A 25,744-nucleotide genomic window follows, 5' to 3' on the forward strand; every position below is an offset into this window, starting at 1 on the left:
ATGGGAAGGAAAGGATTGTTGTGCATGGACGGGTATCAGCTGCGACGGCCTGTACGTGGAAAGACTCGATCTTCATGGAAAATTCTTGCTTGTAGCAGTACAATTAGTCCTTCAGTGCTTAAACTGCAATATTTGAGTTATTTAGATCTCAGTGAAAATTATTTTAATGGAAGTCGCATCCCCGAGTTCATTGGTTCTCTCAAAAATCTGACACACCTCGATCTCTCTCATGCTAATTTTGGAGGACCAATTCCTTCTCAGCTAGGAAACCTTTCCAAGCTGGAGACTCTTTATCTGGGTGATGGCGTTTCCGATTCACTCCTCGACAACAATATGAACTTTCACAACAAATTTCCAAAATTATTTAGTGTTGGAAACCTTGAGTGGCTTTCTCATCTCACTTCTTTAAAAGACCTTGATCTCAGTTTCACTAACCTTAGTAAGGCTAGTGATTGGTTTCAAGTTGTTAACCAGCTTCCTTTCCTTGAAAACTTGGCCATGAGGGAATGTGATCTTCCAAGTGCCATTTCTTCATCTGTTTCCCTCGTCAACTCTTCTACATCTCTCACCGATTTGTATCTGTCTGGTAACTATCTCACTGCTTCTGCAATATACCCATGGTTGTTTAATGTTAATAGCAACCTTGAGTTCCTTGATCTCTCAAGGAACCACTTGAAAGGTCCAATTCCAGAATCTTTTGAAATATGGTTCATATGACGGATCTTTATCTGAGCCACAATCAGCTTGAAGGTGGGATATATAGATCTTTCTGGAGTGTGTGTAGTTTGGCATATTTAAACATGGAGTCCAACCATCTCAGTGCCTTAGGATTTATTCAGAATACACCTTCATGCAAAAGTGACTCGATCCAGCAGTTGAGATTAGCTGAGACTCAACTGACGAGTTCTGTGGTGAATGAAATGGCAAATCTGTCATCCTTAAGTGTACTAGATCTTGGGTACAACCTTTTAAATGGAACCATAAGCGAAAGCGTTGGACAACTGTCCAACCTGTGGACTTTACGGCTTGGTGGGAATTCTTTGGATAATGTTGTGATCTCCGAAGCTCATTTCTCAAATCTCACCAAATTAATTGAGTTAGACTTATCCTACAGTTCGTTGACCTTAAAATTCAAATCTAACTGGATCCCTCCTTTTCATTTGGGTATTTTATTCCTTTGCTCTTGCAAGTTAGGGCCACGTTTCCCAGAATGGCTTCAGACTCAAGCTGGCATCGTTGCCCTTGATATATCTGATGCGAAAATATCGGATTCCCTCCCCATTTGGTTTTGGGACTTATTTGGCAGAGTAAGATAACTTTTTTAAGAAAGGTGAAGTTTTATTGAGCCAGCCTTCAACCTGCCACATCAAGTCTTTAGTCTTAATTGCCTAAAAGACTCTTGATGGCATAATAGTTGCCTTAGTAGTGCCACCATAAGTTATACAGTAAAAGAATCACATAGGAAACATGGGAGAAGACCATTCAAAACAAAAGTAGCACCAATCATCAGACGGAAAAGGCTTAAAATGGATACTTAGTGGCAACGAACAACAAGAGGACCAAAAAGAAGGTCCAACGGACAGCAGAGGCCAAACGATCAAATCCAAGAGACTCTTGATCCAAAAGCAGCTTGGCAATTTGCAGAGCAGAAACAAAAACCCGAAGGGATCGTATCATCAACAAAAACCCTTCCTGGCAGTATTAACCACAGTATTTTAGACAAGCCAACCCGGACAGCATCGGATTCATCACAGGTTCAGCGCAAGAGCTTCCAAAAACACATCCCCACTCCCCGCCATACCAACACACCCTAAAGAACATAACTCAAGCAAAGAAGCCCTCTGTAAAGCTGAGCAAGGGAGAGTCAACGCACCATCCAAAAGGAGGACACAAAGGCCCATCAACTTGTAGAGAAAATCTGCAAAAAACTAGCACAGGAGCCACCTAACGAAAACAAGGCCCCCGACCCTGAAAAAAGCAAATCCCCCTCCTCGAAAATCCCCCCATCCCAAAGCATCCATGACAAAATCCCTCACTCAAACAAGGAGAATCCTTTAAGAAAACATCCAAGCAACTAGAAAAATTACATCCCAACCAAAAAAGAACTAACAGACAGAGACACTAAAAAAGTAATAAATAAAAAAAAGCTCAAGGCACCTTCCTCCCTAAGTGGAAAAAATCCCCCCAGTGAGCCCCCAAACATGCCTACCTTACTTCTCAATCCACCAAATTGATAATCCTAAAAAACTCTTGACCTCCCCAACCTTCAAGAATAACCCTCAACCCATCACACCCCCGGTAGGGGAGAAATCACAACCTCCTTCCCTTTCCCCTTTTGCTTGATACAAGAAAGAGCTTAATCCCTTTCTTCCTTTATTTTTTCCTCTTTATTTATTTTATTTCTTCTTTTTCTTTGTTTTTCTTTTCCCTTTTTCTTTTACTGATTTCCTTTTTTTCCTTTTTTCTACTATCATTTCTCTTTTTTTTTTCCTTTCTTCCTTTTTCTTTCTTTTTTTTCCTTTTCTATTTTTTCACTTTTTTTCCTTTTTTTTCTTTTTTTTAAATATATATATAAATAATGAGAGAGACCCTAACTTGAGCCAAAATAGCATGCTGTGCATAACTTCAAAGATGACCCTTGAACAAAAACAGGGCCTACAAGGAATTGAGCAACAAGAAGATAAAAAAATAACAAAAGAGCAGAGAAAAAAGACCTTAGCTCCCTTCCAAAAACCAATATCAAAGTAACAAGAAAAATCATCAAAAAAAGAAAATCAAAAACCTTAAACGGAAAGAAATAATGGAAAAAAGAAAAGGAAAAAATGAAAGATCCTAACCCAAAAGGCCCTTAAAAAAAACTACTATGCCAATAGAACAGTCACAAGCAAGATCATCAGATGGAAGCAAGGGAACAGAGGAAGAGGCTCAACTTCTTTCCTAGAGAGCAAAAAGAGAGCAACAAAGCAAGACTCCTACAAGAACAACCTAAAAAGTTTCAGAAAAAGAAAACCTTGTCAAAGAGACCCCTGCAAATCCTTCCCCATTAGATTGAACAAAGTCCAACAAAATGCTCAAAAAAACAAAAATTACCGCAAAATAGTTACTTGGTGCTAAAAGAAATCAATGGACAATTTTTTTCTTTTTTCTCTTTCTCTTTTTCTTTTCTTTCTTTGTTTTTTCTTTTCTTTTTCTCTTTTTTCTTTCACTTTTTTGTTTTTAAACTTAAAGGAAGGGAAGGTGAAACCTGAAACGTTAATCTAGAAAAAAGAAATTCAAAACTTAAGCTATCTGCACCATACAGAAGTCCAACTGAAAACGGGTCAGCTTAAGATCAATAAAACTAAAGAAGCTCAGCAAAATGTGGTAAAGAATACGCACATAAAAAATTAATTAAAAACAAGAATAAGGTTTTCTTCTCTTTGAACCCTAGACTTAGCCAACTCATCAACTACCCCATTTGCCTCCCTATTAATCTTCCTAAGCTACCATTCCCCTATCATCTTCTGAATTCCTTCCAAGATAAGGATGTCTCTCCTAAGTCTCCATGGGGCTTTATCAGGTTTGTGGACCTAACTAATTGCATTTTTTGAATCACTCTCCACTATCAAGCAATGACTTTTCACCCATATAGAGGCTCCAAATAGTTTGAAAGCCTCTTTAATTGCCATCACTTCAGTAGTGTTAGCCTCGAAAAATCCTATAGGAATAGAGAACAAAATTTTAACAACCCCCTCCTCATCCCTTAACACACCTCTGATAGCGACTTGACCTAGGTTACCCCTAGCTGCTCCGTCAACATTGAATTTAAGAAAGCCTCTACTAGGTGGTTCCCATTCAACCATTTGTCTACTTTCCTTAATCCTGGTGTGTAGTCTATTTACCTCAAGGCATCTGATATTTTGTTCCAATTGTTGAAAGTCAACTGGCCATTTAGCTTTCGCCCACCATGCAACCCTAACTCTAACAAGGTCCCGACACTGGTCCTCGTCCCAATTCTTACCTTGGAACACGATCTCATTCCTCATTAGCCAAATAGTCCACACAATGGCAAAAAAAGCCAAGCGTCATACCCTTTTATCCCCTGCCTTTACAAGTTCATTCCAATCAAGAAAAAAAGGGTTCGCTTTAGCTTGAGCTACCCATTGTAACCCCCATTGATCAACCCAGCTCGACCAAATCTTCTAGCTCTCTGCACATTCAAAAAATAAATGATCGACTGTCTCATCTTTCTCCTTACATAAAACACAAATTGCAGAGTCAGCCTTTAATAGACCTCTCTTGACCAACTCTGCTTTAACCACAACCTTTCCCTTGAGAAGACACCAACTAAAGACCTTGACTTTCATAGGGACATTTCCTTGCCACACCTTGCTCCATAAATTGTTCACCTGCCTATCTCTTGAGGCCAAAAATCTACAAAAAGAGCTAACAGAATACTTTCCACTAAGACTCCATTTCCACATAACTGTATCTTCATACCCTTCAACCACTGGATGAACATTTATTATGTTCATCAAATTTTCCCACTGTTCCATTTCCCAGCCGAACAAATTTCATCTTAACTCCACTTTCCATTGCCATTCTCCTTCAACCTATTGGCCAAATTCCCTTACTTTGCCTAACTTGTTAGTTGCTAATGTGAAAATCCTTGGGCACAATTGTTTAAGAATAATTCCTTCAATCCACTCATCGCTCCAAAAATTAAGGTAATCCCCTCTCCCTAAAATATAGCCAAGACCTCCACGTAAAACGGAGCTGCACACATCAACCTCAGTGATGGGTTTAATGATGCTCTTCCATATAAAAGATTGCTTGTTTGTCCTCCTTGAGCTCAAAAGAAGAGCTTTATTATCCCCCTCTTCTTTGTCCACCAATGTCTTTCTCCACAAGCTTTCTCGTTCATTCCCATATCTCCAGATCCACTTGTTGAGCAAAGCCTTATTTTTAGTCTACAAGTCAACTCAACCTAAACCTCCAAACTCCTTGAAGGTACAAACAGAGCCCTAGTCCACATAATGAATTTTCCTTTCCTCTAAAGAGTTACCCCGTAGAAACCTTTATTGAATTATTTCTAACTCTTGGCTAACTCTAATTGGCATCCTAAATAACGACATGTAAAAGATCAGTAGACTAGCCAAGACAGACTTAATGAGAGTCACTTTGCCTCCCATAGATAGTAATCTCCCTTTCCACCCTGCTAATCTAGCCTCAAATTTCTTCACAACTGGTCGCCACATCTCTCTCGAGTTATTTTTGACACCCAGAGGTATGCCTAAGTACTTCGATGGGAACTTTTCCATTCTACATCCAATCCTACCAGCCCACTCAACCACCATCCTCTCCTCTAAGCCTACCCCAAACAAGCTACTCTTTTGAAAGTTAATCCGTAAACTTGTGATTAGTTGAAAGCATCTAAGGATTCTCTTCACATTCTTGATTGACTCCCATTCAGTTTGCACATGATTGATGTGTCATCAGCAAATTGTAAATGAGAAAGAATTAATCCTCGATGGCCCATCTCAATCCCTTTGCAAAGTCCCACACTTATTGCCTCGCTCATCAACACACTAAAAGCCTCAGTAACACAATTGAATAGAAACGAGGATAACAGACACCTTTGTCTCAAACCTCTCCTCATCCTAAATTGCCTAGGAGGGACCCCATTAACAAGGACAGAGATTCTAGCTGTGAAAATACATGTTCTAATCCAACTCCTCCACTTACCACCAAACCTCATTTTGTCCAGCACAAAATCTAAGAAACCCCAATTGACTGTGTCGTAGGCTTTCTCAAAATCCACTTTAAAAAACAGTCTTCCCTCTCTATCCTTCCTCATAATATCCACTGCTTCATTAGTTATAAGGGCACAGTCAACAAGTTATCTTCCTTTAATGAAAGCAAACTGTTGGTTTCCTATCACCTCTCTTATTACCTTCTTCAATCTATTAGCTAGTACCTTAGCAATGATCTTATATAAACTCCTAACTAGACTGATACGTCGATAATCCTTGATAGATTTTGGAGAGTTACATTTGGAATATGGGTGATAAAGGTGGCATTGACAAAACCATCAAGATTCCCAGTCTCAAAAAATTTTACAATGAAGCTCATTAATTCATCATTAATCACACGCCATTATTTCTTGAAAAAATTAAGATTAAAACCATTAAGTCCCGGTGCTTTGTTCCTATCGCATGACTCAACAGCTTCCCACACTTCTACCTCTGTGAACTCTCGTTCCAGCTCCTCTGCTCTACCTCTTTTAAGGATCTTAAAGTTGCCTCTCATCTCTTTAACTCCAACCACCTTATCTTCCTTATAAATCATCTGGAAGTATTCCATAATCTTCTCCTTGATCAGTTGAGGTTCCTCAATTGTTTGATCCTTTATAGTAAGGCATGGAATGAAGTTTGATCTCCTTCTTGAGGATGCAATTGAATGAAAAAACTTAGTATTCCTATCGCCTTCCACATACCATTTCACTCTCGATTTTTGATGCCACTCCCTTTCCACATCTCTATGAAGTTTCCACAGTTCCCCTCTTTTCGTTCTCACCAAATCTCTCCAATTGACACTGTTGTCTCCACGAATCAAAGCTTCTTCCGCTTCCTGAATTGTCATTTCAATCTCTTCTACTTTCCTTTGTGAGTTTCCTAACTCTCTATGTTTTCACTCCTTAATAGCTGGTTTAATATCTTTCAAAATCCCCCAAATTCCTCTTATATTCCCCTCATCTCCCTTAGTTTCCTCCCAAGCTTTTTTTAACATCGTTGGAAAAGTGCTTTCGTCCAACCAATGATTAGAGAATTTAAAAGGTTTTGAACCCCAATCCATCCCTATTTCCTCTACAACTTTTGGATTATGGTCCGATAACGAAGCTGGGAGTCTCCTTTGAACCAACCTACTAAATCTATTAAGAAACTCTCCACTTACTAAAACCCTATCCAGTATACTAAAAGCCTCCTCCTCCCTGAAATTTCTATAAGTGAATTCTCCCCCTATCATTGGCATGTCAATCAACCCCAAGTCTTCAATAAATTTCCTAAAACTATCAATATCATAGACATTGTAACTCCTCCTTATCCTCTCCTCCCTCTTCATGGTCATATTGAAATTGCCTCCTAAACACCATGGAACTCTAGCAGATTTAATGATGTCTTGCAATTCCTCCCACAAAGCTTGTCTCTCACTAACAGAGTTTGGAGTGTAAACATTACCTATTCCACATCTAAAGTTCAACTTGTTGATCAATCCAATTAACAAGAAACCTTTTGACCAGAAAAATCCCTCAAAAAATTGGGCAATTAAGACAATTACAATCGCTGGATCTATCAAGAAATAATTTTTCAGGTAGCATCCCTCCGAGCTTATCAACTGAGTTAACATTTCTAGGTAGCTTGGACTTGTCCTATAAGTATTTGTCAGGGAAATTTCCAACAGGATCTCAACTACAACTCTTTGATCCTTCAACATTTTCCCACAATCACAGACTTTGTGGTCCTCCAGTTACACCAAATTGCTCAATGGAAACACCTCAAGGTCAACTGGAAAGAGGTCAAGATGATTTTGATGAATTCATGAAATGGTTTTATGCTGGCATGGGACTTGGATTTATGGTGGGTTTTTCGGGATTTTGTGGTGCTTTCTTGTTGAAGCATTCGTGGAGGCATTCCTATTTTCGTTTCTTAGACAAGTTGAAAGATTGTCTCTATGTTACATATGCCCTGCAGAAAGCAAGGTTGGAGAGGAGAATTCAAACCTAAAAAGTACTACTCTTTCAATAAGTTCAAAAAGGTAAAATGCTTATGACAGTTATTTTCTATTTTTTTTATTCTTATCATAATTAGCATGACTTTACAAAGGTAGCAAACAATGCTTCCATAAAATAATAAAATTCTATATTATTCTTTTATTCTCAAGTATGGTGGTAACTACAATTGAAGATAGTTTCTCAAGGTTGTGAGGAACAAAAGTAAATCAATAAAATTTTGAAGAAAAGTGTGTAATGGTTTGAGGGGTGTGCTTATTTCAATTTGATCTCTGTACAAATGTTGTCAACCTCTGTTAGCGAATAATCAAGCCTAGAATGATGGCTTTCTCTGCATTAGTAGAAAAAAGAAAAAAGCAGTGATGATTTTCTTTTGACCTTGTTTGATTAAGGAGTTGTTGTTCATGAAACTGAAGTATTTTTCTCACATATTGCTGCTTTGTTTTTAGTTATTTTATATTTATGTCTTTCTTGATTGATTTTCCTTTGAGGAAAGTATGAGAAATAACCCTTCTTATAAGCTCAATTCAAAAATATCTTTTATGATAATTTTAATTATTTTTAACCAATTTTTGACACGACTTGACAACAATGCCCTTTAAACAATTTCAAATAAATTATAATGGTTTTGGTTTTCCTTATCCCGCCATCCAAATAAAAAATTCAAAATTAAATCTCGATTTCTCCCTCTTGCCAAAAACTGTCTATCTTGCCATCCAACTCTCTCTCATTATCCTAAAGAAAATAGATGACATCAAGGTATGTGTTTTAGATTCTCGAGTTTATTGGTTTATATTCATAGAATCCCAAAGTTGAGGAGTTGAAATTGATTAGACATATCTATAAATTAGAACATTGTATGACTTTGGCAACTTAAACCTGATTGCGAGCAAGCAAATCAATTAGTTATTAGGCATTGCATTACTGATTTTTAGGTATTATGTTGCTAGTTTTTAGTTATTTGCTAGTTTTTAGATATTGCGAGATTGGTTTTTAGGCATTGTGTGACTTAATCAGTGTGTCTCTAATTTTTAGGCATTGTGTGACTAGTTTTAAGCATTGCATGACTGGTTTTTAGGCAATGCCTAAAAACCAGTCACACAATGCTTTACTAACTAGCCACACAATGACTAAAAATCAGTCATACAATACTTTATCAATCAATCACGTAATGCCTAAAAACCAACAAAACTACCAAATTTCATTTAACAAAATCAATAATTTCAAACAACACACCATATTCCATTTAACAACATAATCAACAAATATGCCTATTTGGTGAAAAATACTCAAAATGCTCAAAGTTTTTCTTCATGTATCAAATACTACTCCAAAATGCTTAAAATGCTCAAAGGTTTTTCTTCATGTATAAAAAACCACTCCAAAATGCTCAAAGCATTTAAAGGTATTTCTTTCTGAAGATGAATACTCCAAAAATTAATGGTCTAATGATAAAAGCTCAAAGGTTATGAGTTGGTTTGAAGTGCGGACCTAAACATCTGGGTCAATTTCATTAAGGACAATTGTTTCCAAAATTAATTTCTCTTTACTAAAAATAGTTAAAATTATAAAGAGGGCTATTTTCAAAAACACCTTATGTATGAAGAGCATTTTTGAAAAGAACCCTTTGCCTTATTGGACATTGCATACATTTATTATGGACTAAACTTGCTACAGAAAATTAAGTGCCTATTACTGCTAACATTTTTTTGGATGTTGGTACTTATGGTCCCCGTTTAATTCATTTACATTACAATTTTTTTTAACTTAACAGAGGCCTACTTAATTAATCTATCAAATTAAATTGATGAGTAGCTCATCTATTATTCTCCAGTCAAGGGTTTGGAAAGCAATCAAGGGGTAGCTTTAGTTTAATTTGTTGAACTGATGGAGCGGAGACTAGGTTCCCTTCCTCTATTTTGTCTTTTAAGATGCAACAAATTGATCATAATGTCAAATTTTTATTCCTTGTTAAAATCAACTTAAACTTATCACAATTGCAAAAGATGACGAATCAATGAAAATAAGAACTATATGCTAATAAAATAGCCACAGTATGCAAGCCAAAACGATTTGGAAGGTTAGGAATCACCAACCTATCTTATAAAAACCTTGCTTTACTTGCCAAGTGGTGGTGGCGTTATGGGACGGACAAAAATGCATTGTGGAGAAGACTGATAATGGAAAAATACGACGTAGGACAACCTCACTAGACACCCTCATCATCCAGCATAGCGAGAATGTCTTCAGTATAGAGGAGTATTGTTCAACTTCTTTCTATTGAAGGGATGCAAAATCTGGTTGGTTTTCATGCCTGTCGTTGGATTATAGGTAACGGTGAGACTATTTTCTTCTGGTTTGACAAGTGGATTGATGACATTCCTTTTGCATCTAAATTCCCTATTCTCTTTGGCTGTTGACAAAGACATGATAGTCCTTGACACTTGTCAGAATGGATTATGGTCAATCAATTTTAGGTGCGAGTTGTATAACTGGGAGAAAGAGGACTTGGACCGAATTTTAAACTTTCTTTCCTCTATTTCACTTGTGCCATTGAGAGATGATAAGCTATCTAGACGCATGATTCTAAAGCCTCTTTTTCAGTCAAAATTCTTTGCTCGCTGTTGGATTCCACAAGTGATTCCAACACGGTCTGGTTTCACTCCATTTGGAAATTGGCTGTTCCCCCAAAGATCCAATGCTTCCTATGGTTGGCGATCCTTAACTCTATCCCTACGAAAGTCTTCCTCTCTTCACATGGAGTCCATTTCTCCCCCGACCAACTTCATTGTGTGTGGTGTGGCCAAGTTGAGGAGTGCTGTTCGCACATCCTTCTCACCTACCTGTTCAGTTGGAGAGTTTGGGGATATGTTCTTAAATGGTGGGGAATGTCTTGGTGTTCTCTGTGTTCTTTATCCTCTTTTATCCAAGCTTGGGATGGTTTCCCTTTTGGGGGAATTATCTATAAGAGATGGTTGATTGTTTGTGCTGCTTCATTATGGTCTTTTTGGCTAGCGTGAAATGAGACAGTCTTTAACTATAAGGTATGGGATGGCCTCCAAAGTTTTTTCCTCATCAAATTACGCTCAATGTTCTATATACAAGCTTCTGAAGGTGTCGAAGCCATTGATGATATGGGATGGTGGACTGACCCACGTCTATCTTCGAAGAGGAAAGCACCACATCACCACCAAGTAGGCACTTCATGGTCTCCACCCCCCACTGGTGAATTCAAATTTAATGTCGACAGCTCGGCTAAAGGCAAACCAGGACTTGCTGGTTGCGGTGGCGTCCTTCAAGATTCTGATGGTAATGTTGTTGGCCTTTTCTTCTACCCTATTGGCTTACATGACTCCAACTTTGCAGAGCTTATGGCCATTCTTAAGGCTCTTAAACTCTTTGCTGCTACTCCTTATACATCATCTCCCTTAATCATTGAATTTGATTCACGCGTTGCTCTCTAGTGGGTTAACTCAGTTGAAAACGGTCGTGGGACAAATGGAGTATTTTTAACGAGTTAGACTCTCTCTGCGTTACACTAGGTACGATTTCTTTTAAGCATATATTCAGAGAAGGAAATGGTTTTGCTGATTCCTTGGCAAAGTATAGTGTCAATAATAACACATCATTTTCTGCTTGGTGGTGACCTCAATGGTCTCTTTGATTCTAACCTCTTTTGTTGTTCTTACTCTCTGATTTTTGGATCACCACATCCTGTTTTTTTAACCAACGTTTGGCTGCTCTTTACTGTTCTGTTTTTTAGTTCATTTCATAGGCAGGGCTCTCCTCAGGTTTTCCTTTTGCTTATGATCTTTTGTAACAGTGAGTACCTCTCATTTGTTACCTGCAGTTGCTATTCCTATGGCTGACATGCCTTCTTTTGTACTTACTAATTAATCTTAATGAATGGCTTAGAAAAAAAAATAATGCTAATAAAATAAAACGTAAATTCTTAGCCTTTAGGTAAAAAAAAAAAGAGAGAGAGAGAGAATGAGAATGAAAGGAGAGAAATCACAAACGACATAGTGTTCTAAGAGTGCTAAGAGTGAGAATTTTAACTCAACTGATTCTCAAATAAATGCAAAAACTCCGGATAGCCAAGAACAAATCAGAAGAGGCATGACTATTCCCTGGTCTCACAATTAAGATATAATGCAGGCATGTCATTATGGACAGAAAACCAGAGGCCAATCTTAAGAAGACAAGGAATACAGGGAAACTTCACAATTACCAGGAGAAGAATTATTCGCTTCTGTCAAGTTTTAAATCAACTGTATCATTACTCAATTTCTTTCCGAATGACACCTTAAGAGTTCAACCGAACGTTAGTTTTCTGCCTAGGAGGAAGATTCCACACATCAACGACCTTGTTACAACCACGAGTGCCACACTTCCTTCTTGTCTTAATCAAACTGGCATGTTATTAAGTTTCAAGAACAGGTACAAGACTGGATCATTCACAGAGGAACATTTGCTGGTCATTACAGATGCCATACAAAGATGCGATATCACGAGTACCTGCACGTGTAAATCTGACAAACAATGACACCATAGGCAGTTCCCACCACAGCAGCACAAAATGATCCTAATTATCAAAACACCACAGCAAAATCAAATAATAAAAATAAATCCTTTAAGTATCCAATCAAACCTGCATCACGTAACAGTAGAGACGCATGATCCCACTTTCTTCCACCCCACAATATATTTCTTGATATACCTGCCCATATTATCATAATAAGATAAATTATATTGCCAATATTTCTTGATATAAGACTAATCTAATCAAGTAATAGAACTGCAATGGGATTGCTGGTTAATGTGCCTTAATAAATTGATTTTTTTGAAAAAGCCATTATAATTTAGGATCGAGAAGGAAGATGAAGACTATTCCTTCTAGCGTGCTATATTCCTATTCAAGATCTAATGGATTTACATTTAGAACTATACATAAAAATCCGATTTGATGGTGCTATACAAAACCAACACTAGTTAATATTGAAACAAACAATTTACTAATTGACCTAACTCCTTAATTACAACACATTGTTTTACTTCAAGCTCAGTACGCACTCCTCTATTTTCAAAACACAATGCTAATCCTATTTCGATTTCTTTTACTATTGAGCAAGGGATTAACATTGAGTAAAGAATCAAGTACTAACCACTAAACTAAATAGTTGGATATCTTATTTAAATTATTTACTTTGTTTGTATAAATTATATTAATATAAAAAAGAATAAACAAATCCCAGAATGCCCTACATGGAAGACTACCCACGTAATTTAGCTTTGCAAGTGGTCGAAGAAGAAAGTAGCGGTGGAGAAAAAAAAAATGCATAGCAGGAAAAGCCCATGCCTTAGTGCTGGTCGTCAAAAGGTGAATATTGGTAGATGAAGACTTTAATTGTAAATTAAATATTTTTTATTAGCACTAAAAACACGATTAGTAAAGTATGAAAGAGAGTGAAAGGCAAGCGCTGCTTGACTTTAAGTAAAGCCTCGCTGCATAGGAAATTGCCTAGAGACAAGAAAAGACTTTGCCATTCAGTAGCCTTACTATGGTTTCTCTTTTCATTAGTTCCTTTATTTGTTTAGGAAAAGCAAAAACTAGTAGATGGAGTTAATAATATTATAAGTATATTCTTAAAGACTTACCAATGAACTTGTGGAAATTGGCGTGATCACACCTTTTTTCGTGCTTCATACGAGATTGAAGAAGAAAATAGTGGGGGAATCAAATTAAATTATTAAAATTAAAAAGTAAATCTAGTCGTTGTTAAATGATTAATTTAATAAGGTCAAGAAAAAAGATAACAATTTCTTTTCATTTTTTGCTCAAATGATAACAATTTATTATATATAAGAAGCAAAAAAAAACTTGTTCTAGACTTCATTTGTTAGATTAAAAACAACTTTAAGAGTTTTACTTTACAGCACTTGAAAACACCATTATGAGTTTAAATATGGCTTTTACAAAAAGGCAGAGAGACCTTTAGACAAAACACCCCTGGGTTCATCAATCCGTTTATCATTGAGTTTGGCTCTCTCGAAAATGCGGTTATTGGTTAAAGGTGCTTACAATATTACTCTTGTAACTCTCTATGAGATTAAGAATTTCATCCTCCAAGGAATACAAGGGTTGTTGGTGGTAGTGAAACGCCTAGTTTTGTGATTTCTTTAATTGTTAGACAAACAAATACCTCAACCATTCTTTCACTATCTTTTCTTATTATTAGGTTTGTAGATGATCAAAGGGTTTAAGATATGCGGAATTTAGAATTTAGACTTTTAATTAACAATGAGACCTTTGGTCATTGGTTTACTAATAAAAAAACAAGTTGATTTTACGAATGGACGTGAGAAAATCAGTGCCAGCATCGTGTTAGATAATTCAATTTTCTTTTTTCTTTTTAAGTTTTGGTGTACCCCACGCAGAAACACAAATTAGAGTTAAAAGAATATAAATTTTAACTCAAACAACCTTTTTACCTTAAATTTGACTTTAGAGGTCTATTAATATAAAATAATTAAAACGAAAATAATTTCTTAACTGTCTTACAATAATAAATGTGAGTGTTTATGGAAATTGAGAAAAAAATGTGATTAATTTGTATTTTATTTTTCTTCTCTTTTTACTATTTTCTTACTTTTTAGTTAATTCTGATGTTTAATCCACCCCTAAGAAAACTCTCTTTTACTAATTTGAGCCAGACAAAGTTGAACATGATTCTTGTTTAAACTATCTTACAATGATTAATTAAAAGTTTTCCATGCATAACTGTGTTTTTTATGTAATAAAAACAAGTTATTAATTTTTATACATTCTTGTGATTATAATATTTTTTTTTTCAGAATTTAGAATTAGTAATTTTGTACTTAACAAAAATCAATTTGGCCTTCCAAACTTGTATGTTGTGATTTATTTTCATACTGATGCAATCACATTATTATATTAAAATATACATCATTTATTATTTGGAATCGGAAAGTAATTTTGATTTCTTTTATAATGTAAAAAAAATGAAAAGAAAAAAATGACTGGAAAGCAAACTATCCATCCATTATTGCTAAAATTGCAAGTATGAACCTGAAAAAACACGAAAAACCAGAAAACACAGTCCCTAAATTAATTTTCCATGCCCAAAAGGAAATGAAATTTCGTCAGAACCCCGTAGTCCAACATCCTGCTACTTGCACCAAGACCCACTTCAGGAGCTGGGTGATAACCTCCCATGTGAATAAACAAAGGGGTAAAGCGAAAACACTGTTTCAAGATTCAGTTTTAGATATACTGAGTAATGTGAAATGGGAAAAGGCACAGGCAGGAAATGAAGGAAATTGTCCAGTCTAAGATGGTGAAAATGACACCTCCATTAGCCAGTGTGAAATGACTTAACCCGTTCTGTATTACTTAATAATTATTATTAGACCAAGACATTAATAGTAAATTAAATTTTTTTATAGCCCTAAAAACACGATTAGGAAAGTGTTAAAGGTGTGAAGACCAAGATTATGGTCTGATTCTGTTGTTATTATATTTATTATCATCCAACATTAGGGTCTCATGCATGACACCAAACATGATCAGTAAATTGCATGTTCCCTTAGGATGAATAATATACTTCTGGATATACCTGCCGATATTCTTATAATAAGACAAAATATTTTCAAGACAAGAGCTTGATTTTTGGCCACGGGAATCTCAAGTTCTTGACCATAAATTCATTGGGTTGAAACGCATCTGCTGAATACATGCTCACCATTTACTTCAACTTCAATATTCACTCCTCTATTCAAAAAAAATTATTGGCAGATGAAGAATTTAATGGTAAATTAATTTTTTAATTAGCACTAAAAACAGGATTAGTAAAGTGTTAATGTATGAAGACCGTGGTTTACAGGTTAAGACCAAGAACAAAACATTCCAAGAAAAAACGGTGCAAAGAGAATGAGAAGCAACCGCTGCTCGACTTTAAGCAAAGCCTTGCTGTATAGGAAATTACTCAGAGAGAAGAAAAGACTTTGCCATTTAGTAGCCTTGATTTGGTTTCTCTTTTCACTATTTCCTTTATTTGTTTAGGAAAAGCAAAAACTAGTAGATGGACTTAATAATATTATAAGTATATTCTTAAAGACTTACCGATGGACTCGTAGAAATTGGTGTGATCACACCGTGTTAACAAGTCAGTTTTCTTCTTTCTGATGGGCCTCACAAAGAAAAACAAATTAATTAATTAGTTTTAAATTTTCAATTAATTAATTAATTGGTGTGATCATTGTCTCTGTCGATGCAATTTCGACCTTTTCAAGCTATATAGCATAGTAACGAGAGATTAAACTCATTCGAAGAAGAAAAAGGTGAAGACAAATTAAAAGCAAAACAGGATCATATTCTTTAATTAGTCAGGATCGGACACATTAGAATAAATTTTTTCAAGAATTCAAGGACCCAACAAAGCCTACATAGATATAATTCGCTTTTTTGTGCTTCATAACAGATTGAAGAAGAAAATAATGGGAGAATCAAATTAAATTATTAAAATCTAAAAGCAAGTCTAGTTGTCTACAAAGTTATTTTTGTTTTGCTCAAAGGATAACAACTTATTATATATAAAGCTAATTAAAATACAAACAATTTCTTAGCTGTCTCATAATATTAGATGTGTGTGTTTCTGAAAGTTGAGAAAAATATGTGATTAATTTGTATTTTTTTTTATTTTTTCTTCTCTGTTACAATTTTTCACTTTTTCCTTAATTATGGTGTTTAATACACCCCTAGGAAAACTAATGTGTGCCCATGAAACTTCATCTCGATTATGGTAATTTGATCTAATTAATCAATTTTTTAGCTCATTCATTGGTCCCGTATCGCATTAGGTGTAATAATTATTTAATCTTTATTAATAATTGTTCGATTATAATACATATACTAATTTTTACTTATATATAATCTTATCGGAAGGAAAAAAAAAATTGTCCAGGACTTAATTTGGTAGATTAAAACAACTTTAAGAGTTTTACTTTGTAGCACTACAAAATTATGAGTTTAAATATTAAGAACCAAAAAAGAAAGTCTGCCTTACATATGGCTTTCCACCACAACAAAGTAATTAACCAAGGCTTTTACAAAAAAGGCAGAGAGACCTTTAGACAAAACACCCTGCTTTCACCAATCTGTTTATCATTGAGTTTGGCTCTCTTGAAAATGTGGTTAAAGGTGCTTACAATATTACTCTTGTAACTCTATGAATCTCATCCTCCAAGGAATACAAGGGTTGTTGGTAGTGGTGAAATGCCTAGTCTTATGATTAGATTTGTAGATCATCAAAGGGTTTAGGGTATGTAGAATTTAGACTCTTAATAATAATTCACAATGGGACCTTTGGTCATTGGTTTAGTAAAAAAAAAAAAAAAACAAGTTGATGAATAAGACTTATAAATGGACTCATGAAAATCGGTGTATATTTCATAGTCATGAGAGATTAGCCTCATTCGGCTTGCAAAGTAATTGATTGAAGAGGAAAAAAGTGGAGCATACCAATTAAAAGCAAAATAGGCACATTCCTTAATTAGAGCTAATCGTCAGGTAATTTCCTTTGGGCATGGAAAAAAGACGCAAAAACAAAAAGGTATTCTTCTAATTATGTATATCTATATATTAAAAATTCTCAGCAATTAAAGGACTTTAATACCTGGATAACGATTAAGATGCCAAGAATATAAAAAATATTCTAGAAAATTAAATAAATATTTAAAAAATTTTGGATCAAATTGAAATTATCAACAAATTTTGAAGTCATTTTGTAAAAAAAACAAAAACTTGTGAGATAAAAATGTAATTTAATCTTATATACAATTGCATTGATTGAAATACATATTATATACAATTGGAAAGTTAATAAAAGATAGAACATATCTATTTAAACATAATCATCTGTAATTTAAATTTTATATTTGTAATTTAAATTAAACATAATCATCTGGGGTCATCATCCAAAACATGCTTTCAAATTATACAACACATATATTTAATGCATGAATTAAAAAGGACGAAAGCAAGCCAAAACCTACTCTAGTACCACTATTGGAAGATGGGCCTACCTTTTTAGTTTTAGTCAATCCTTTTCCATTATCTCACATTTTTCTTGACTATGGCTAAATAGGAGAAATTAAACAATGGATAAAAGGGATAGATGGTATCCCACGGTGGTTTGCCAATCCTTTTCCATTATCTCAATTTCTTTCACTATAAGATGTTAATCCTAATTCTATATTCTTCCCATAACAATTGAGAATAGTTTTCTTCGTGTATCAAAAATTACTCAAAAATGCTCAAAATGCTTAAATATTTTTCTTTCTAGTAAGAAATCTCTAAAGATAAATAGTCTGGTGATGAAAGCTCAAAAAATATGAGTCAGTTTGAGGCGCAAACCTAAATATACTTGACCAGTTAATAGATTTCGGGTTGAGGCGTGGAGCCTAGCAAATGGGTCGATTTCATTAAATTTCTTGAGATTTCTGAGCTCCTTGAGATTCTGAGCTCAATTTGTCAGGTCGAAATTCTGAGCTCCTTGAGATTTCTTGAAATACGCAATTCATGTGGTAATAAATTCTCTAAAGAATTACCTCCAGTTTAATAGAATTTTATGCAGTTAAAATTTCTAGCCCTAAGTGATAATAAATTATTCCGAATATACTTTTTTGGATCGGATAAGGAACCAACAAAATCTACATTGATATAATCAGCTTTTTCTTGCTTGATACAAGATTAAAGAAGAAAATAGTGGGAGAATCAAATTAATTATTAAAATCAAAAAGCAAGTCTAGTCTTCCTCAAAAGGTTAATTTATTAGGATTAAAAATGGATAATTATTTACTTTATAGCACTACAAAACACAATTATGAGTTTAAATATTAACAACAAAAAAGAAGGTTATATTATGGTTTTCCACCACAACAAAATAATTAACGAGCTTATGGAGCAGCTTTATTTAAGGAGGGCATTGCCTGAGCTCCTAGTCTCAAAAACACAACACAATCATACTGTCATTGTTATAATTTAGGCAATTTGGTGTTGCTTGATGATGGCTATGATGTCAGGGGAAAGGTCCCAGCTTCTCCTGCTAGTTTTATTTGTTCTTCTTCTTCAAGAGAAATCCACAACAGCTGAAGACGTGATCGTGTGCAATGAGAGTGAGAGACAAGCGCTCCTCGACTTCAAGCAAAGCCTTCAACTTGTAGATCAGGTCGGCGATGGCGACCTCTCTTCATGGGACGGAAAGGATTGTTGTGCTTGGACGGGTGTCTACTGCAACATCTTTACAGGCTACGTGGAAGCTCTCGATCTTGGTGAACATTTCTGGCTTGTAGCAGGTACAATTAGTCCTTCATTGCTTAAACTGCAACATTTGAGTCAGTTAGATCTCAGAAAAAATGATTTTAATGGAAGTCGCATCCCTGAGTTCATTGGTTCTCTCAAAAATCTGACTTACCTCGATCTCTCTCTTGGTAATTTTGAAGGGCCTATTCCTTCTCAGCTAGGAAACCTTTCCAAGTTGGAGACTCTTCGTCTGGGTGGTGATGTTTTAGATCCAAACCACCTCTACAGTATGCGCTTTAACAAAAAATTTCCAAAATTATTTAGTGTTGGAAACCTTGAGTGGCTTTCCCGTCTCACTTCTTTAAAATACCTTGATCTCAGTTTCACTAACCTTAGTAAGGCTAGTGATTGGTTACAAGCAGTTAACCAGCTTCCTTTCCTTGAAAAGTTGTCCATGAACGATTGTGATCTTCCAGGTGCCTTTTCTTCATCTCTTTCCCTCGTCAACTCTTCTACATCTCTCAACGACCTGTATCTGTCTGGTAATAATCTCACTTCTTCTGCAATATACCCATGGTTGTTTAATGTTAGTAGCAACCTTGTTGCCCTTGATCTCTCAAGGAACCAGTTGAAAGGTCCAATTCCAGAATCTTTTGGCAACATGGTTGATATGGAATATCTTTATTTGAGCCACAATCAGCTTGAAGGTGGGATATATAGATCTCTTTGGGGTATGTGTAGTTTGAGACATCTAGACGTGGGGTCCAACCATCTCAGTGCTTTTGGATTTGCGCAGAATACATCTTTCGGCACAGCTAACTCGTTGAAGTATTTGAGATTAGCTGAGAATCAACTGACGAGTTCTGTGCTAAATGAAGTGGCAAACCTATCATCCTTACAAGTACTAGATCTTGGGTACAACCTTTTAAATGGAAGCATAAGCGAAAGCATTGGACAACTGTCCAACCTGCTCGCTCTACGGCTTGCTGGAATTCTTTTGAGAATGTTGTGATCTCCGAAGCTCATTTCTCAAAACTTACCAAGTTGTTTGAGTTAGACTTATCTTACACTTCCTTGACATTAAAATTCAACTCTGGCTGGATCCCTCCTTTTCAATTGAAGGATATACTCCTTTGCTCTTGCAAGTTAGGGCCCCGATTCCCAGAATGGCTTAGGACTCAAAATTGGGTCCGTGCCCTTGATATCTCTGTTGCGGAAATTTCGGATTCCCTTCCCCATTGGTTTTGGGACCAATATCACCAAATGGAATACTTAAACCTCTCTTTCAACCAGATCAATGGTACTTTGCCAAGTAACTCTATTAACTTGAACCGTCTAGATTTAAGCTCTAACAATTTATCAGGTCCATTGCCACGGGTGCTATCTGTTTTGCTGTCCTTAAACCTCTCCAAAAACAAGTTTTTGGGTTCAATCTCTTCAATTTGCAATATAATGAATAAAGATGATTTGAAATTCCTTGATCTCTCGATTAATCAATTTTCTGGTGTGGTTCCTGACTGTTTTGCACAATTTACAAAGCTAACAGCTTTGAATTTGGCTGACAACAATTTGTCAGGCCCAATTTCAAGCTCCTTGGGATCTTTGGCTTCTCTTGAAATGCTCAGTTTACATGGGAATAGATTTTCGGGAAAATTACCTTCATCTTTACGGAACTGTATAAAGTTGAAATTTTTAGACCTAAGTGACAATAGATTATCAGGAAAGCTATCGTTGTGGAGTAATCAGAGTTTACCACAGTTGGTTTTTCTTAACCTTCAAAACAATCAGTTTAATGGGAAGATACCCTCCCAACTTTGTAGATTGAAATATATTCAAATCTTGGACCTCTCTGTAAATAAAATCTCTGGTACCATACCACGTTGTCTCAATAATTTCACTTCTATGGCTCAAAAGGTGGATTTAGATCGAAGGATTGAGCATCTCTTTAGAGTACCACGGTTTAGTTATATAACTAAGCTTCCTTATGGAGGGTTCGTAGAGCTCAACTATGTTGATGAGGCATTGCTTGTATGGAAAGGAACAAAGCAAATGTATGCAAAAATTCTTGGACTGTTATTAATCATTGATCTCTCCAGTAACAAATTAACAGGAGAGATTCCGCAAGAAATAAGTAGTCTTCAAGAATTGATTGCATTGAATTTATCAAGAAACTTTTTGACTGGCCAAATTCCTCAAAAGATTGGGCAATTAAGACAATTACAATCACTTGATCTGTCAAGGAACAAAATTTCAGGTAGCATCCCACCAAGCTTGTCTGAGTTGACATTTTTGGGTAGCTTGGACTTGTCCTATAATTATTTGTCAGGGAAAATTCCATCAGGAACTCAACTACAAGGCTTCGATCCTTCTATATTTTCCCACAATCACGGACTTTGTGGTCCTCCAGTCACACCAAATTGCTCAGGATCAGTGGAACTACCTAAAGGTCAACTGGAAAGAGGTCAAGATGATTTTGATGAATTCTTGAAATGGTTTTATGCTGGCATGGTACTTGGATTTGTGGTGGGTTTTTGGGGATTTTGTGGTGCTTTGTTGTTCAAGCGTTCATGGAGGCATTCCTATTTCCGTTTCTTGGACAAGGTGAAGGATTGGCTCTATGTTGCATATGCTCTGCAGAAAGCAAGGTTGGAGAGGAGAATTCAGGCCTAAAAGGTACCGCTCTTTCAGTTAGTTCAAGAAGGTAAACTGCTTATGACATTTACTTTTTCTTTCGTTAATCTCATAATTTAGCACGCCTTTATACAGGTAGCAACTTATACTTCCATAAAATAATAGAACTCCATATTATATTTTTGTTCTCAGGTCTGGCTGGAACCGCAGCTGAAGGTAATTTCTCATGCTTGTGAGGAACACAAGTAGATCAATAAATCTTGAAGAAAAGTGTGTAATGGTTCCAGGGTTGTGCTTGTTTCGCTATTTGTAAGATTCCAATAGAAGAAGATTTCCTTATTCCTTTTAGTCTGGTCTTTGTACAAATGTTGTCAAAGAGTGATAATTAGGCCTAGATTGATTGTTTTCTTTGTATTAGTGAAAAAAAGGAAAAAAAAAAAGAGTGATAATTTTCTTTTGACGACCTTGTTTTGTTTGAGGAGTTGTTTTCATGAAATTGAAGTATTTTTCTCACGTATTGCTGCTGGGTTTTTAGTTACTCTATGTTCCTTTTTGCCTTGATCTGCCTATTGAACACTCTACTATTCAAAAACTGAACCCAAATCAGGCCCAACCTGCATTCATTAGGTCTGACCTGGTGACAACCTCAGTCCAAAGAGACAGAATCTCATTCTTATTCTCATGGTTCCGACTTCTCATGCTTTACTCGTGTCAGTATACAATCCCAGACTCCATTTCAGCATCCCTCACTTAAACCAACTATTTCTCAGCGCGTGAAAGTAACATACCAACCAAAATCAGCAGCAAAATCTCATTACGACACATTTACAAATTCCATTGGCTCGTGACGTGGACTTGCTAAGAAGGGCGGAAAAATCCATGCACCGTCCCACCAAATTGATTATACTACATTTCATGGACAGTCAAAGTTCAACTCTCTTTGTCTTTAGTTTCTCTTGGAACAAGCTCTTTTGTTCACATTTCCTTCCAATTTTCTCTTTTGTCATGGAAAATTCTGAGAGTTTGAAAGGGAAGCAAGAGTTGAAACGTTCCTTTCCGAGCAAAATTAGGCATGGAACCAAAGAAAAGTCTCCTATGGAGGAAGTGAAGTTGGCTGCAATTGCAATCAGCCTTAACGTACGGTTGAGATCATCCGATATGCCAATTTGCATGCAAGAGCATGCCCCTCGTTGCAGTAGGCAGCTTCTTGATTCTGCTCCCAACCCCCGCCCTAACCTTACTCACTTGGTTCCAGCGATCAAAAAGGTACATGCATTAGTGTTGATCATGCATCCATTAATAATTCATCTATACATATGCACAAATTGTCATGTATATCTAGGCTTCCTTTTGTATATATCAGAAAGGGTTTGTTAGGACTGAGTGAATTATGTGTTTTAAGGAGTTCGACTCGGCCTACGGACCATCATGGCACTGTGTGATTGGGACGAGTTTCGGATCGTTCGTGACTCACTCAGCAGGTGGCTTCGTCTACTTTTCAATTGACTCATTGTCCATTCTTCTATTCAAAACAGAGGTTGAGTTAGTCACGGAAGAGAAAGAGGGCCAAAGGCTTTGAATGCCGACTGCTGAGTTTGGAGCTTTGACTTATCTTTGCCTACGAAAAATTTTCAAAGCACAGATGCTTGAGTTGATATGAGCTCAATTGAATATCATGGAGCTAATATATCTCATGGAGCGAACAGCTCCATTATGAATATCAGTGGCACAAAGGATATATCTTGTAACTTATTTGGCACCACGGGAACAAGATAAGTGAATTTGAAGCTTTAACAGACCATGACACATTATTATCTCAAGTATAGTAAGAAGTGAAAAGGGCACTTCAAATGTAATGAAGAACACAGTGGTTGCAGTCACGTAATGTGGTATAGTAAGTTCACTATATCCTTCTTGTATTGGCAAAACAGTTAAAGAGTGGAATAGGATTTTTTCCATACCTTCATCTTATAGCCATTCTCAAGGACTTTAAGCTGCTCCAGATCCTCTTCCAGTTGCAGTGGAGTAGGCTGAAGCTTTGGGTATATTTTTAGAAACTCTGAATCATAGCTCTGTTTGGAGAAAATTTAGTATATCACTTGAAGAACAAAAAGTTATAGGAAAAATGGATTTATTTTAACTTTAAACTATAGAAAAATGCCATCCTGATACCTGAATACAAAGATGAAGCAACTATGGAAAGTGTGGATTAACTTTTGCTGATCTATACCAAGTCAATCAACAAATACATTAGTGCAAATGCAATTAAAGTAAAACATGTAATGCACATGCACATAGAGATGTATGATCTCACTTGTTAAATGGTGCAAGTCCTCTAGAGAAATAGATAGCATAACCACGGTTATCTACCACACATTTCACTCTATTCGGATCAAAAGCATCTTCAGGTTTCAAAGACGTGACAGCAGTGCTAAACACTGCATCCGGTGCTGCCTGCAACACAAGTAGACCATTTTGACACAACGTAAAACAATAAGCACTTATACAAGGGACAATATACATGACAGTAGATATCAACATAAACTATAAAGCAATAGAACCAACATAGACCAATCTACTTTACAAAACTCAGAATGACAAACCTGCAGAGCTTTAACAACTCCATCTATTATCTCAGGTTCAATAAGTGGTTCATTCCCCTGAATATTCACAACAATGTCATACTTCTTCTCTAGCTTTTCAAGTGCTTCATTACACCTTTCAGTCCCTATAAGTTACCAAAGAATGGATACCACCATGTCAATTGTCAGCATATCAAGAATAGCATGAATATTAGCAACATGATGAGAATCATGGCTCCCACCATTTTGACAAGACTCTGATGTCATTATCACGTCAGCACCGAATCGTCGACAGCATTCTGCAATCTTTTCATCATCCATAGCGACAACTAGACCAGAAAGAAATAATTAAGTCAGACATTATATACTGCAACAAGAGACAAAGCCAATTCAGAAAGAACAGTTACAGGACATAAAAAAATTCAGAAACAGTGCACTAAACTATCCATCCCAAAGGGTCAGAAGCAACCATCAGTATATCCTTATTTCTGATTGTTGGAACTTGATAAGAAAACAGAGAGCAAGAGCAAGCAGAAAAAATAAAAGTTGTCCGCAGAAGAAAGAAGGCTAACAGACAACTTCATTCGTAACTTCAACATAGCATTAATACATGAAGAAGAGAAAAAAAAAATTAAAACTGAACTTAACTGTCAGTTCATGGTGCAAACCTACAAACTAAAAAATAACTACTGTCCATGAACTTCACATACATAAAAAAGAAAACTGCATCAGAGTAGTGGCTTTCATGGCCACAAAACAAAAGTAATTTAACTTTTTATTTTAAAAGTAGAAATTTTATTAATTTCAAAAGCTTACATGTCATAAAAAGTTTTAAATCTTATAGATAAAAGACTTTTAGTGACATAAGAAGTCAAGCAATTGAAAGAAAAAGAGTAGTACACATACAAGAAGACCACACTACTCCACACAAAAGTGAAACTATAATCCAAGCCTATTGCCTTGACTTACAACATCCAGAAAAAGCAAAGCTCCAACACACTCAAAAATAGACTTATGATTGACATCGGTTGACTTGAACATATCAATTTAGGAATTATCCTTATCTCAAAGGCTCTGATAACATTCATGCATCCATCTTTAAGTAGACAGTCTGGCTCAATTCCTTAAAACTTCTCCACGTAAAACAACACTTTTGAAGCCAAACACCAACCCATCAAAAACACTTTCACGCTTCCAACAACATCAGCTAGACATCTCATGTTAAAAAACCATCTCTTGTCATTTGAAGCTCCCTTTTATTGTTCCTTTCTTAGCTTTAGCTCTTTTCGCTGCCTCCCTCACCATGTCTGCTAGCAACATATCCTCATCTTCCTCACAAGTGAAACCTAATTTATTCTCAATTGAGCAAGCAACCTTCACGTCTTTCATTAGCACTTCATTTCTATTCTTGAAATCCCCATTTGATAAAAATTTATTACC

The 25,744-nt window shown here is 36.0% G+C and overlaps 1 protein-coding gene and 1 pseudogene across 1 annotated transcript; one reads left to right on the forward strand and one right to left on the reverse strand.

Moving 5' to 3' along the window:
- LOC18593932 (LRR receptor-like serine/threonine-protein kinase GSO1) lies at positions 1-717 on the forward strand. Its single transcript, XM_018124232.1, has one exon. It carries the CDS (start codon positions 1-3, stop codon positions 715-717), a length of 717 nt encoding a protein of 238 aa, XP_017979721.1.
- On the reverse strand, positions 8,024-25,524 carry LOC108662724 (annotated as a pseudogene).

The sequence above is a fragment of the Theobroma cacao genome, chromosome 7 (genome assembly GCF_000208745.1).
Source record: "Theobroma cacao cultivar B97-61/B2 chromosome 7, Criollo_cocoa_genome_V2, whole genome shotgun sequence".
Taxonomy (NCBI): domain Eukaryota; kingdom Viridiplantae; phylum Streptophyta; class Magnoliopsida; order Malvales; family Malvaceae; genus Theobroma; species Theobroma cacao.

Excerpts from the sequence above, each read along its gene's own strand:
- LOC18593932 (XM_018124232.1), top strand. The coding sequence starts at position 1 with ATGGGAAGGAAAGGATTGTTGTGCATGGACGGGTATCAGCTGCGACGG.